This window comes from Phyllostomus discolor, chromosome 5 (assembly GCF_004126475.2).
Source record: "Phyllostomus discolor isolate MPI-MPIP mPhyDis1 chromosome 5, mPhyDis1.pri.v3, whole genome shotgun sequence".
Taxonomy (NCBI): domain Eukaryota; kingdom Metazoa; phylum Chordata; class Mammalia; order Chiroptera; family Phyllostomidae; genus Phyllostomus; species Phyllostomus discolor.
The window spans coordinates 149346088-149362354 of NC_040907.2; the positions used below are offsets into that span (position 1 = coordinate 149346088).

General features: G+C 40.2%; 1 protein-coding gene across 3 annotated transcripts in view; it reads left to right on the plus strand.

Annotated features, from left to right (window-relative positions):
- Positions 1 to 16267, plus strand: part of CCNJ (cyclin J) — a 33641-nt gene that overhangs the window by 13826 nt on the left and 3548 nt on the right. Inside the window, exons 3-5 of one of the 3 annotated variants that reach the window (XM_028511567.2) lie at positions 5460 to 5670; positions 15604 to 15903; positions 16026 to 16149. In XM_028511567.2, the coding sequence (XP_028367368.1) occupies positions 5460 to 5670; positions 15604 to 15903; positions 16026 to 16149 (635 nt within the window). Of the gene's footprint in view, positions 1 to 5459; positions 5671 to 15603; positions 15904 to 15989; positions 16150 to 16267 lie in introns of all 3 variants that reach the window. The other 2 variants (XM_036027073.1, XM_028511566.2) reach the window with 2 other exon arrangements.

A 16267-nucleotide genomic window follows, 5' to 3' on the forward strand; every position in this document is an offset into this window, starting at 1 on the left:
TCCTACAAGTACAGAATTCAAAAAGAAACCTTATTGAGACTTGTAGGAGGGGTGGAGAGACAGAACAGGCTGGTCCTCCACCCACGTGTGGTGGATGGAATCCAACAGGGATATCTCAGGAGTGAAGGGTCTCAGCCCCACACCAGGTGCCCCAGCCCAGGGTTCCAGTGTGAGGAGGATAAGACCCCATAACTTCAGGCTGTAAAAGCCAGTGGGGATTGAGGTTGTGTTAGACAGAAGCTTCTGGATACCCAGGCGGTTCCTTGTAAAGAGCCTATGCATGGACTTACTTGGACTCATTCCCTCTGAGATCCAGTGCCAGGTCAGAAGCTTGAAAGGCACCAGACATAAATGTGGAGGAACTAAAATGTCTGGCATCAGGGAAAGAGCTGGGGGACAGCTTTCTCCCAGACAGAAGTACTGGCAAAGGTCATAGTTTCTTTGATGAACCCTACCTCCACAGAGCCAGCAGGTGGACACCATATCTGATACTCAATTACCTGGCTCACACTGTTTTCCCCACCTTGAGGTTCCACCCCACCCAACTTTCAGGCCCACCCAACTTTCAGGCCCACCCAAGCTATTTCCAGTGACTTTTTCATATGAATTGCTTGTCTTGGCTCTGCTTTAGTTTTGCTAAGTTCTCTCAGAAAAGCAGCAGCTGGCCTTGGTTCACAGTTTGGCCTTGCTTGGGCACCTCCAAGCCCAGCACAAGTAGCGGCCATCTGCAGATCACTTTGTAGCTCATGGCTGGTGCCTCAGACAGAACACAGGCAGTGGATGACCTTGGCCTATACCTCCCAGGAGGCCCCAGATCCTGCACACTCAGTGGACAGCTACAGACCATGTTGGAGCACCATCACCCAATTACCTCCATAAGTGACACACTCAAGGGGCAGACTCAGCGGGCTCCAGAGTCCTGCTGAAGTCAGTCCTGCTCTGTGGAGTAGGCCCCTGTACAGCTGATTATGGTGGTCAGAGGCTGGTGGTCAGTGATCACAGCTAGTGCTTGCAGCTGATCAGCCTGGCTAAATCCCTGCCATTAGCTTGCCAACAGCAATTAAGGCTCAACTACAAGAGCAGTGTGTATACAGTCCAGACGATGGGCATACTTTGAATACCCAGCTTGGGTAATAGGAGAGGTAGTGCCACTGGACCCTACAGGACACCAACTACATTAGGCCACTCTACCAAGCTAAGGGAGTCATAGCAGCTCTGCCTAATACATAGAAACAAATATAGGGAGGCTGCCAGTATGAGGAGACAAAGAAACATGGCTCATATGAAAGAACAGAATAAAACTTCAGAAAAAGAACTAAACAAAATGGAGGCAAACAAACTGCTGGAGGCAGAGTTCAAAACATTTTATAAGGATGCTCAATGAAATTATGGGAAGAATAAATGAACTCAGAATTTCAAAAGCATAAAAAAGGACACTGAAACCATTAAAAATAACCAGTCAGAAATGGAAGGGTATGCCAACTGAAATAAAGAACAATTTTTTAAAAGATTTTATTTATTTATTCTTTAGAGAGGGAAGGGGGGGGAGAGAGAGAGAGAAACATCAATATGCGGTTGCTGGGGGTCATGGCCTGCAACCCAGGCATGTACCCTGACTGGGAATCAAACCTGCGACACTTTGGTTCGCAGCCCACGCACGCCCAATACACTGAGCTACGCCAGCCAGGGCTGAAATAAAGAACAATTTAATGAAGAAATCAGTAGTAGAGTAGGTGAAGCCAAGAATCAAATCAGTGATTTAGAATATAAGAAAACAACAAGCAATCACAACAGCAAGAAGAAAAAAAATCTAAAAAAAAAAATGATAGTATAAGAAGCCTCTGGGATAACTTCACATGTACCAGTATTCACATATTGGGGTGCAGGAAAGAGAAGAGAAAGAGTAAGAAATTGGAAATCTATTTGAAAAAATAATCACAGAAAATTTCCCTAATTTGGTGAAGGTAAAATGAGTAGACATAAAAGTCCAGAAAGCTCAGAGTCTCAAACAAGATGAACCCAAAGAAGCCCACACCAAGACACATCATAATTAAAATGCAAAAGATTGAAAACAAGGAGAGAGTTTAAAAGCAAAAAGAGAAAGGCAGTTAGTTACCTACAAGGGAGCTCTCATAAGACTGTTAGCTGATTTCTAAACAGAAACTTTGCAGTCTAGAAGGGATTGACAAGAAATATTCAAAGTGATGAAAAGCAAGGTCCTACAACCAAAATTACTCTACCCAGCAAAGCCATCATTTAGAAAAAGAGCTTCCCAGACAAGAAAAAGCTAAAGGAGTTCATCATCACCAAACAGTATTATATGAAATGTTAGTCTCCTTTAAGATCAAAATATGAACAATAAAATGGCAATAAATTCATCTATCAATAATTGAATCCAAAAAAAAAACCCAAAATAGATGAACAAACAGAACAGAAACTGCATCAGTGATACAGAGACTGTTTTGATTGTTGCCAGATGGGAGGCAGGTTGGGGGGAGTGGGAAAAAAAGTTGAAATGATTAAGAAGTACAAATTGGTTGTTACAGAATAGTCATGGGATGTAAAGTACAGCATAGGGAATATAGTAGCCAAAGAACATATATGCCTGACCCATGGACATAGATAATGGCATGGGGATCACCTCAGGGACTTAGGGGGAGGTATAGATGGAAGGGGACAAGAGAGAGGAATTGGGACAATTGCAATAACATAAATAGTAAAATATAATTCATATTTTAAGAAGAATAAGGAATAGATAAAGGGAGATGGCAAAAAAGAACAAAGAAGGAATTTAAAAATAAGGAAAGAAGGAAAAATGGAGTAAGAGTAAAATAAGAGAGATGAAAGAAAAACAGGAAAAACAAAAAATAGAAGAAAAAAAAGGCCAAGAAAAAAACAAAAAATAATGGAAATAATGAAAAGAACAAAGTGGAATTCACCTCAGCACAGTTTAATTCTTGCCTGCCAGGTTCTCCCTTGGAGTATGACTCTAATGTTGTGTAAAGCTGGTATAAACTAATGTCAGATGCTGTCCTTGACTAGCCCTTTGCAGCCTATTGGAGCCACTAAAGATCCAGTGCTTGTGGCTGTCTCCTCTGTGCTTGGCTGTACACAGGATGGGCCACGCTGCTGCATGACTGGCTTTTGTCAGCACAGGGCTCAGGGGTGGGTCAGCAAACTAGGATCTGCCTCCACCTGCCTCTGGCTGGTGGCCTACTGTCAGTCTTAGTCTAGTCCCTAACTTGACTGTTTCTGAGAGAGCTTCTGATGAAGTATGGAGGATGGGACCCCTGGATCTCCCATGGGAGGTCCCTTTCAGACTTCAGGGAAGATAGTGGGTATGTTCCCCATCCACTAGCTACACATCTTAGTCTTTTCCAGATTATTTCTCTGAACTTGGCAGAGTAGAGCCCCTAGCAGGAAAGCATACGGGGCCTCTAGACCCCAGAGGTTGGGTTTGCCAAAAGCCAGGAGGGTGTTTCTGTGGCTCTCCCATGAGAGGGAACTAACTGCCATACTGTTTCAAGGGAAAGTGTATGGGTTGGTTGTACCCTAAAGCTAGTCTCAAACACCTTCTAAGTCTACATATGTTGCTGTTTCCTCAGCAGAGATTCAGATGCTGGAGTTGGGGGAGGGGGCAGACAGCGGGGTATGGGGGGCAGGGATGCAGGGTGGGGCAAGCAGGATTCCAGAGGGTGGGGATAGGTATCCCACAGGGTTTGGTAATTGTTTTTCCCATGGGCAGGGCTTACCCTTCTCAAGAAAAATGTCTGCTGCGATGTGGAGGTATGTCCTGACATAGGGTCTCTTCCCAGTGCCTCCCACTCCAGATTTTCCTAGGCAATTCCAGTCCACGCTGCCTTCCCTTTGCCATAGCCCAAGGCGAGTGACTGTGAATGAGACATTTGTGCTTTGGCTTCTTAAAAAAACCAGTGGCTTTCTCTCCAGCAGGTCCCATCTCTCCCAGGCAGAGGAAAACCCCGTGGCCTTTCACCACTGGATGCTACATGGGTGGCTGATCCTGGCATTGGTGCTCTGTGCTTGGGAACCCAGTCTGGGGTCTAGGCTTCACTCCTCTCAGGGGGAAGCTCCCACAGCCATGATGTATCCTCAGCCTGCCACCCATGGGAGCGGGCCATCCCCTTTTGCGTCCCCAACCATCCTACCAGTCTCACGGTGGTTTCTGCCCATCCTTGGTTAGAAGTTTCTTCTTCAGTTAGTCTTTGGTTATTTATTTTTGGTGGTTGTTCCCCTCTTTATTTTTATTTCCAGTGTGGTTCTGGGAAGAGGTGTGAGAAAGATCCTCCTCCTTTGTTGCCATCTTGCAAATATCATCCTCCCCTGCCCCACAAGAATTCTTTATATAATCTGGATATTAACCCTTTATCAGATATATGATTTGCAATTATTTTCCCCCATTTTGTGGGTTGCCTTTTCATTTTTTTGATAGTGTCCATTGATGCACAAAAGATTTTCATTTTTAAAAAAGATTTTATTATATTTTCAGAGAGAGGGGAAGGGAAGGAGAAAAAGAGGGAAAGAAATATCAGAGACAAACATTGGTTGCCTCTTGTCTGCATCCCTACGGGGGACCAGAACCCAGTCACATGCCCTGACAGAGCTGAACTGGTGATCTTTTGCTTTGCAGGATGATGCCCAGCCAACTGAGCCACACTGGTCAGGGCAAAAGGTTTTAATTTTGATGAAGTGTAATTTATCCTTTTTTTCCCCCTTTCAGGGTTCTCTCCATGATACTTCTATTATGATACCTACTGGGTTTAGTGTTGCTATTATGCTCATCTCATAACATGAACTTAGAACCTTTCCATCTTTCTCTGTGCTCTAAACACTTTAACAGTATAGAAATTTTCTAATTTTTAAAAAACAAGTTTATTTAATTCTGAAATTGAACAGTTATGATGGAGAAAACTTTAGGTCTGTGAGAGGATGATGGCAAAGGAGATACCATAAAACTGTTGAACGGAAATATATTAGAAGATACTCATGAGTGAATACTAGTCTCTATCTTCCACATCCCTGCAAGTATAATATAGTATGTGACATGCTAGGAGTATATCCACTTATCTGTTACCTTCTAATCAAAAGCTCTGAGCTTCTTGGAGGGTGTGTGTATGTTTTGAGCAGGATGTTTTTTCTGAAAACACCTGGTAGAGAAAACAGGATTCCCATATTGAAAATTTTACTTGAATACATCTATTTCACAATCCAAGAAACACCTATAATCAGTCATGTCAAAGGTAGTTAAGGATAAGAAGAAAAGTTTAAGTTTTAAATGCCATTCATTATTCTTCCACTCAACTTTTTCATTTTTGTTTCACTCAAGGAAAGTGTACTTTAGGCTCATGTGACACTAACATATTGGGGGGAAAATGATCTTTGCATTGTGGAAATACTTCTTCTATAGGCTATTTAACTGAATTTTGTTACTCTTGATTTAGGAGCTGAAGTTGCCATCCTACAAAGGCCAGTCCCCTCAGCTAAGTCTCAGAAGATATTTTGCTGACTTGATTGCCATTGTGAGCAATCGCTTCACACTCTGCCCTTCTGCTCGACATCTTGCAGTCTATTTGCTGGACTTGTTTATGGATCGGTATGACATCTCTATCCAGCAGTTGCATTTAGTTGCACTTTCCTGTCTGCTTCTAGCAAGTAAGTATGAATCTGACCTACATGATTTGAAATTTCTGTTTACAATAAAATAAATTTATGTGGAACTTGGTAAAATATCACCAAATTACATTTATTCCAGTTTATGATTATCAGAAAGTTTATGTTGAAAATTCTCCTTGGCACTATAATTCTTAACGATACATTAAAATGTGGCATTGAGGTCCTGTTGCATTTTTTTTGTTGTTTTTTAAATTTTTTAGAGAGAGAGAGAGAGAGAGACATTGATTCATTGCCTTCTCATATGTGCCCTGACTGGGGATTGAACTTGCAACCTAAGTATGTGCTCTCACTGGGGACTGAACCAGCAACCCCTTTGTTTTTAGGATAACACTCTAACCAACTGAGCCACAGCATCCAGGGACAGAAGTCTTTTAAAAACACACGTGTCTAAGCCTTACATCCTAAAGATTGTGAAACAAATGTCTAGGCCACTCCAGATCTACTGACTCAGAATCTATATCATGGGGCCTGGGTATTTTTTAAATTCTTAAAAATTTCCAAAGGTGAGTCTGATGTACCTTTGCAGTTGAGAACTATTGCCTTAAAGTAGTGGTTTTTATCCAGGAGCATTTGTGCTCCACAGGGGATTCTTGGCAATGTGTGGAGATGGTTTTGGTTATAATCACAACCTTAGAGGATGCTACTAAGATCCTGTGAGTAGAGTGGGACAGTTCCCCACAACAAAGAAACATCTGGACCAAAATTCAGTGGAGTTGAGATTGAGAAACTCTGTCTAAAAGGTAGCATACTCACTCTGACTGGTGTGGCTCAGTTGGTTGAGCATATCCCACAAAGCAAAATGTCTCTGGTTCAATTCCCAGCTGGCACATGCCTGCCTAGGTTGCGGATTCACTCCTCGTTTGAGGCACGTACTAGAGGCAGCTGAATTGATGTTTCCGCTTCACATCAGTATTTGTCTCCTTCTCTCCCTCCCTTCCTCTCTCTATAAATAAGTAAATAAATAAAACCACATTCTTTGTTAGAATACCTTCTATTGACTATATAATGAGTTAACTTAAAGAATTGAAGGGACCCTTCTACAGTCAGAGAAGATGCAGGAATATTGCAGTAGAGTGCAGGGCATAGATAGCATCAGCACTGCCCTGTGGAAGCAGGTGACCACAAAAAGGCATAAAGTCGTCATCTGCACAGAAACCAAAGAACTGAGGATTTCAATGGGATCTAACTATTGCTTACTCCTAACTACAATCAGAAAAGATCTTTCCGCCCTTATTGCTGAGTGAACTCCCATAATTGACTTCTGACCAAGATGGAGGCGTAGGTATACACACTGATTCTTCACACAATCAAAAGAAGGACAACAGCAAGTTTAAAAACAAAAACCAACCAGAACTGCCAAAAAATTGAACTGTATGGAAGTCTGACAACCAAGCAGTTAAAGAAGAAACATTCATCCAGATCAGTAGGAGGAGCAGAGATGGGCAGCCAGGCAGAGAGGACTCATGGCAAGGTGGTGGCTGGAGGACCAGGGCAGGTAAGGAGGGAACTGGCAGAGCTGGGGGGGGGGTCCCACATTTGAGTGCAGATAAACTGGTAGGAACAGCTGAGGAGCGAGACAGACTGCACAGCCAAGGGTTCCAACATGGGGAAATAAAGCCTCAAAACCTCTAACTGAGAAAACCTGTGTGGGTTGAGGCAGTGGGAGAAACTCCCAGCCTCATGGGAGAGTTCGTTGGAGAGACCCACAGGGTCCCAGAACACACACAAACCCACCAAAATAGGAATCAGCACCGGAAGGGCCCAATTTGCTTGTGGGTAGCAGAGCAGGTGACACTATTCCCTCTTGGACCCCTCCCCCAGATACAGCATTACAATGTAGCCACGTAGTTGTCCCACCCTGGGGAACACCTAAGGCTCTGCCCCTTACTACATAACAGGCGTGCCAAGACAAAAAAAACATGTGGTCTAAATGAAATAACAGATCAAAGCTCCAGAAAAAATACAACTAAGCAATGAAGAGATAGCCAACCTATCAGATGCACAGTTCAAAATATTGGTAATCAGGATGCTCACAGAAATGGTTGGGTATGGTCACAAAATAGAGGAAAAAGTGAAGGCTATGAAAAGTGAAATAAAGGAAAATGCACAGGGAACCAACAGTGACAGGGAGGAAACTGGGACTCAAATCAACAGTTTGGAGCAGAAGGAAGAAAAACATTCAACCAGAACAGAATGAAGAAACAAGAATTAAAAAAAAAATGAGGAGAGGCTTAGGAACCTCCAGGACATCTTTAAATATCCCAACATCTGAATCATAGGGGTGCCAAAAGGAGAAGAGGAAGAGCAAGAAATTGAAAACTTACTTGAAAAAATAATGAAGGAGAACTTCCCCAATCTTGCAAAGGAAATAGACTTCCAGGAAGTCCAGGAAGCTCAGAGAATCCCAAAGTAGTTAGATCCAAGGAAGCACACACTAAGGCACATCATAATTACATTACCCAAGATTAAACATAAGGAGAGAATCTTAAAAGCAACAAGGAGAAGGAGACAGTTACCTAATAAGGAATTCCCGTAGTAATATCAGTTGATTTCCCAAAAGAAATCTTCCAGGCAAAAAGGGGCTGGAAAGGTTTCAAAGTCATGAAAGGCAAGGACCTACATCCAAGATTGCTCTATCCAACAAAGCTATCATTTAGAATGGAAGGGCAGATAAAGTGCTTCCCAGATAAGGTCAAGTTAAAGGAGTTCCTCACCACCAAGCCCTTACTGTATGTATGAAATGTTAAAGGGACTTACCTAAGAAAAAGAAGATTAAAAAAATATGAATAGTAAAATGACAACAAACTCACAGCTATTAACAGCCAAACCTAAAATAACAGAAACACACTAAGCAAACAACTAGAACAGGAACAGAATCCCAGAAATGGAGATCACATGGAGGTTTATCAGCAGGGGAGAGATGGGGAAAGGTACAGGGAATAAGTAGCATAGATGGTAGGTAGAAAATAGACAGGGGGAGGGTAAGAATAGTATGGGAGATGTAGAAGCCAAAGAACTTATATGTACGACCCATGGACATGAACTAAAGGGGGGCAATGTGGGTGGAAGAGGGTGTGCAGCGTGGAGGCAAATAAAGGGGGTGAAATGGGACAACTATAGTAGCATAATCAATAAAATATGTTTTTAAAAAAAGATCTGAAGGTTCACATGCAGCTGTTGCACATGTGAAAGCCTTTGCTTATGCCACAGGCACAACTCAGTGGTAGACTGCAAGGTGGCATCAGATAGAACCATACTTGTTACACAGTGCAGATGCTACTATTGGCCTTTTCTCTTAACATCTTCCTGTCACTCATTTCATTGTTAGTACCCCAGCTGAAGATAAAGAGGGTGAGTAAAGGAATTGGAGTTTTTCGTCTTTTAGTAATGTGAAAAAATTGTATTTGATATTGAAGTTGAACCTATTATGAAGTTTCTATATTATTCATGTCATTAAAATAGAAATGTAAGCCTCACCTCAAAGTAGTATTTAGAATATGTGCTGCCTTTACCTTTCATCCTCACTTCAGGGTTTGGGATCCAGTGTGGCTGCTTTCTAAAGAACAGTCCCGGTACATCCTGCCACCAGAGTACTTTCTAAGACATCTTTGTGTTTTTACTGCAAATAAACTTAAATGCAGGCCTGTGTGGTATCATTTCTGGTACTGATTTTTCCTCAGGTTTTTTACCCTTTTCCTACCCTTATTCTTCCTTTGATCTGATGACCTCAACTACTTGTCTCCTTGAAGGTTTTTTTTTTATTTCAAATCTTTTGCGAACCAGGCCGAATATAAATAAACATAGCCCTAGTAAAGACTTCCCACTGCCTGTTGATTTAGGTAGAAACTCCTTAATGTATAATTTTGAACTTTTCATCTGGAATCAGCCACCTTTCCAGTTTCATCTTCCAACCCTATCACCATGTACTTTGAGCCAAATTTTTACCAGAATACTCTTTTTCCTGAAGAATCTATATTTCTCTTTCAATTTATTGTTCTCTAAGATCCAGACACATCACCTGCTACTCCTCACCCGGAAAGCCCATGAAGTAATGCTTATATATTTATAACGAACCTTTAACCTTTAATTAAGGTTTCACCTTCATAAGCAGTTATGTGTACAATTCACTATGTCTTTATCACTGGCCACAAAGCCCTTTGTAGTTTAAGAGTTTGCATAAAATTGGAAAAACCCATACTTGACACATCAGATGTATGAGAATCCACAAATGAAATAGTTTCATGTTATGTTTGTTTATTGGTGAACTAGGTTATAGTAGAGAGACACTACTATCAAAGAGAAATCAAATTTTCAAGTTAGGTTATTTTTATAATTTGGGATAATTAACGAAAAATAATGTTTTGCTTTCTATGGCCATCACTACTATCCTTTACCACTATGAAATTCTTAAAGTACGGTGTGGGCCAAGTGGGATACTCCTCTTGGTGGACTGTGAAGTTATCAATGATGGATAGTCAGTTCATAGGCCAACTTCTATTTATAACTAAAGTTTACTTGTAACTTATTAAATGAATTAGGAATTACTACACTAGATATTCATAAACAACTGGTAACTTAAGTGAATTAGAGATTAATAAACTAGATATTCATACATGTTACTACCAAAGTTTTCTGAGGACACTAGTTAAGTAATTTAGTAAGAATTCTGGCCTCCATGCAAAGCTTGGGGTTGGTTCCAAGTTCCTGCAATTTTCACAGTTTGGGGAAAAGTTACTTTATTTGTGTACTCTCTTAGGTTGGTTAGAATAGTTTCCAAATTGTTCCTGTTTTTAAATTATCTATTACTTTTAGTTTAAGGTCATGATCAATTTATTTTGATTTAAGCTATGTGGTAATAGTAATTACTTTTTGTTTGTTTTCAAGGAGCTAGGCTTTAGGATTTGTATTTACTGTGGTTCAAATATGAATTGTTTACCACCTATTACTGAAGGAGTTGGATACCTCCTCCCTTTGTCCTACTGCCACCCCTTAACCCCTTTTTCCCAGAGACAGAATTGCTTTTACATTATTCTTCTCCACTGAAGAATGGGGAAGTGTGAGATAGGTATCCCCCCCCCCCCGCCCCCAAGTCTCAGCACCTCCCAAGTAAGCAGTGCTCAAAAGAGTTTAAGATGTGGCTTCTGCACAACACAAGGAAGCAAATAAGCTGGCTCGTAGTAGCTGCCTGCAGTCTCTCCTCACTGCAGTCTGTGACTTGACTACCACAGAAGCGCTTAGGATGCTTGTAAACTAGTAGCCTGTTTTCAGGACCTGATATCTTTTATACTTGTGGAGTTCATTCCAGTATTTCTTACATTCTTACACTCTATATTCTTACATTTGGATACCAATGGCAGCTTTCCAGTTAGTTACCATAAATTTTATTCAAGTAATGCTTCTCTGCTCACAGAATGATTGAATTCTGTATGCTCTGCTCCCCTAGCTGCTCCCTGCTTTGGGGAGGGTAGCCTGGTGTATAAAAGTGAAGAACAGTTTACAGCTGAGAGTAGATTCTAGTTATTAAAGAAATTGGGAGGTTGTCAGTAGTTTGATCAAAGATGGAGCACAGTTTGTAAGTTCTAGGTACTAATGTGTATCCAGCTGCCTAAGTGTAGAGGTAGGAAAAAAGGGCCTCAGGTTATCTGATTGGAGGGTGGTGTGTAGTGTTGTAGAGTAGGGATTATAGTGATGGATTGCCTCAGTTTGAATCTCTTGTTAGCAATATGAATTTCAGGAACCTTTGAGTCTCAGGTTATTTCTCTATAAAATGAAAATAAAGACTTACAAAGTTGTATTGAGAATCAAGTGGGGGTAATATGTTTAAAACCAGGTAGGAAATTTGGGGAGGAGGAAAAAAAGGCAGGCAGGAAATCGAAATATAAAAGTTAGCATTGCAGTGATGACTCTTCCATAAACTATTTCATGATCTTTGGTCTAGGTCCCTATTCCTAAGGTTCTGGTTCATTCCAGAAAAGACTGGTTTATCCTGGGAAATTCTCAAATTCCAGCTCTTTGACATGTATACACTGGCTTTCCTTGGCTTCTTTGATCAGCATTGAACTTGTGAAAAGCATAGAAGCAGACTCAGGGATGAGGCTTTTGATAATTTGCTCAAGATATTGGGTAGGTAAGAAATTATCTTGGAGTGAAGATGAAGGCAAAAGTGAGATCACAGGCTTTGAGCAGTAAAAGCTCGTGACAAGCGCTTGTTTCCCCTTGCTCGTCAATACTGGGCTGACAGAGCTTTTCACTTTACTATCTGATAGGTGAAAAATTGTATCTCACAGTTGATTTTATATCTTAATTTTTAATGAAAATAGAACCTTCTTTTTTTCCTATGAATTGCCTCTTCCTATTCCTTATCAATTGTTCTATAGTCTTATAAAATCTGTGCGAGTTCTTGGTATATATTATGGATGATTTTTTCCTACTTCATTATAAAAGAACAGAATGTAGGTTGAAAGAGCTCACTGATATCTGATCCTTGCCCTACCACCACATACCTTCCATTCACTGCTGGCTTTGAAAATATGCAGGTTTCCAGGGCTGATGTGAACATTTCCTATAAAGGAAAGACAACCTGATGTTTTGTTTCCGTGTCCTCTAATTCTTTATTTTCGGGGAAGCAGACATGAATTTCCTGTGCCCTTATTTCCTGTTTAGGGCCTTTGTCGATATAATCACATGGCTTCTGGTATTTCCTTTCATTTGAAGAAACTGAGCTTTGTTATCTATATGTGGTATTGTGGGTAAGTAGTTTTAAAATACCCATTCACATAGCATTTAGCACAACAGAAACTATGGCTATGAATGCAGGTTCTCTTTGATGCTGTCACACACTTTGAAATCCTTTCATATCCATGTATCCGAGTATTTATATTCCTATATATAATGAAAAAGTTTTAAAAAATTAAACCTGAATTAAAAGCCAAAGTATGGCCCTGGCCTGTGTGGCTCAGTTGGCTGGAGCACCATCCTGTAACCACAAGGTTGTGTGTTCAACTCCTCCTTACCTTGGCACATACCTAAGGTTGTTCATTAATCCCTGGTCCTGATGTGAGCCCCTGTGATCCCAGTCTGCGTGGAATAGGAGGCAACCAATTGATACTTCTCTCTCACATCAAAATGTCTCTCTTGCAAAGATGTGTCTTTCTCCCTCACTCATCCCTTCCTCTCTCTCCCTTACTCCTCCCTTCCTCTCTCTCTCTAAAAGCAATTTTAAAAAAATGTCCTCATGTGAGGGTTAAAAAAAAAATCCCACGTATGGTATTTATGCACTGTGCAGTTTATTTTTAATGTTGGAAATCAAGATACCAAAGGCTTTCACACTGGTAATAGCTGAGTACTTTTGCTAGTATAGAAACTCCATAGATGCTTAATAATATAGAAGTCTGTCTATTCTGGTAGTTGTCCCCATATAACCCAGTGTAATACTTTGGTGTAGGAGTCCAGATTTGGGAACTCAAACATATGCCTTTCTTTTGGCTTCCATTTTTAGTTCGGCTCCATTTATTTGACCTTAAATGAGTTGGCCAACCTCACTACCTTGGTGCTTGAGCTGTGAAATTGGTCATACACAATTTTGTTTTCAGTATTGAAGGTTTCAAGGAGATAATATGAAACTTTCTTGATCCTTGTATTAAACAGTGAATTATGGTATATTAGTTTCTTCAGAGGAACTTCAAGAGTGATATAAATTCATAAATTTTTACAATATTTCTTTGGGGTGTACTGCCCATGTTGTTGCTGCTACAGAAATGGCAGGGCACTTTGAAAGCCTTAATGATTCATCCAGAGGGACTGACCTCAATTCATTGGTCGTTCTCCTTCTGAAGAATTCCAGTCTCTTATACTAAGAACACAGTGGGTTCCTCCTATATCTTTATGCAGTGGTGATACTAGATTACCATGTCATAGAGACCACTTTTAGTGCTTTCACCTGTGCTAAGTATATGCTTTTTGGGAAAACTTGTGAGATTCACCTTGATGTGGTTTGAATTGGGAAGAGCTATCTAAATTTATGAAAAGTCTGAATTATGTAATTTTTTAAAATTAACCCCTACCTGTAGCAATATGCAGTTAAGAGTAGTGTAAATCTAAAGAAATTCAAAATTTTGGGAGCAGAAGAGAAATTATTTGCTTCCTTGGGCTTTCTTCTTGAAATTTTATGATCTTAGAATCTCTTGCCATAGGAGATAAAACCTTCCACCCCAGTTCCCCCTCCCTAAGCAAAGATCAAGATAGTCAACATTACTTTCTTCTTTCTGGCTCTAAGGCAGGATGATTTGAACAAACCCCACTGGGTCCAATGCACTGAGCATTTGGGCTGAGTGACCCTGGCCACTACCATTTTGGGAGCAGCTTCAACATGTGGTGTAAACTGGTCTCTTCTGGAAGAGAAACTCATCTGGTTCCTACTGCTTTGGTTGTCATTCTGACTCTTCAAAACATTTTTTTCCTGGCTGGCGTAGCTCAGTGGATTGAGCGCGGGCTGGGAACCAAAGTGTCCCAGGTTCAATTCCCAGCCAGGGTACATGACTGGGTTGCAGGCCATAACCCCCAGCAACCGCACATTGATGTTTCTCTCTCTCTCTCTCCCTCCCTTCCCTCTCTAAAATAAATAAATAAATAAATAAATAAAAATATTAAAAACAAAACAAAAAAAAACCTTTAAAAAATACTTAAAAAAATTTTTTTAAATGGATAAAATAGTTAAAATAGTAGAACAAAATTTTTTATGTAATTTGTAATATTCTAACAACTACTATTTTGAACAAGTGTAAGTATAAAAGCTATTATAAGAAGTCCATAACAATTGTAATATAATATGACTGTTTTAAACCCTATCATAAAATAGAACATAATACTAGGAAGGTAGAGGGCTTTAGTTATAATTTCTCTTCTTCTCTGGATCCCCACGGAATAAAGACCCAAAGAGACTTGAAGACAATTTTTTGATTCTATTGGTGCATCTGGAAAATTATAATAGTACTTGGTAGTTTGAATTTTTTCCAGCCATGAGTTCTAGAAATGCCTAAAGTGAATGATATATATTAAAATACTTGCTTGGGATTTAAAGTGTAAGATGGTACGTGTTCTGTTAAAAAATTATTCCGGGGCTGGAGAGGGAATTATAGAATATATTCCTTACATTGTACATATGGATAGGTATTTCCTGAAAAAGTGAATGCCTTTAACTAATGAAGTTCTGCCAACAGATTGTTTTCACTCCTATTCTGCTTTGAGTAAGGGGATATAAAAGTTCATATAAAGTAATCCCCCCCTTTTTTATAACAGACTTAGCAAGGTTTCTGTTTTGAATTCATAAGAAGTGGGGCAAGTTTTTTTTTTGTGTGGGTTGAAAATGCTAGTGTCATATATTCATCCAGTTTTTTCCCTCAGTGTATCTCTCTCCAGAATTGAGATTGTGCTGAAAATATGCTGAGATGACATTTGATACTTAGCTACTTTTGGTTTTAGATAACTCTGTGACATTAAGTCCTTTAAACTTTCTTCTATTCAAAAATAAAATAATTCTCTAACACCAACCACTACCTGCCCCTCTGCCAAAGAAATTAAATGAAAAGATTCGGCTGGTTAGATTTGACAGTGTATTTTTCACTGGCACATGTGACTTTTTTGTTACACAATAGGACTTAGATCAAAATGTTTACATGTTCCAGGTTTTTTAGGGGAGGGTAGAGGGTGAGGGACAGAGGCACTGGGAGAGAAAACATGCAAATATGATATCCACAGAGTTCTGGCACAATTGTATCTCCCCAAGGTAGGGGAAAGAATATCTTTGGACCTAAGTCTTTGCAGTAAAAGGCAGCAAATTCCACTTAACTGACTAGACCTTATAATATCATTTGCCTAATATTGTCTCTATTTCCCCCCCCCCTTTTTTATAAGGTAAATTCGAAGAAAAAGAAGATAGTGTGCCTAAGCTAGAGCAGCTCAACAGCCTGGGTTGTATGACTAATATGAATCTAGTTTTAACAAAACAAAATTTGCTACATATGGAACTGTTATTATTAGAAACCTTTCAATGGAACCTCTGCCTTCCAACAGCCGCCCATTTCATCGAGTATTATCTCTCTGAAGCAGTACATGAAACAGATCTTCATGATGGCTGGCCAATGATTTGCTTGGAAAAAACTAAACTCTACATGGCCAAGTATGCAGATTATTTCCTGGAAGTATCTTTGCAAGGTGGGTCACTGTGGACACAGTAAGTGACTTGTGAGTTTGTGACTTGTGTATTCTGTTGCTTAAGTTCATTTTTGATGTCTCCACAGATTATGCCTTTCTAAATTATGCACCTTCTTTAGTAGCTGCTGCATGTGTGGCTTCTTCAAGGATTATACTTCGTCTTTCTCCTACGTGGCCTACAAGACTGCATCGTCTTACTGCTTACTCCTGGGATTTCTTAGTGCAGTGCATTGAACGGCTATTGATGTAAGCGTCCTTGTTCTGTGTTTGTAATTTGCCGTTAATATTTTCCTTCATGTATAAGGGGCCCTAAAAGTAACTTTTCAGAAGTACAGAGCTTTTATGGTATTTGTTCTGACAGCTT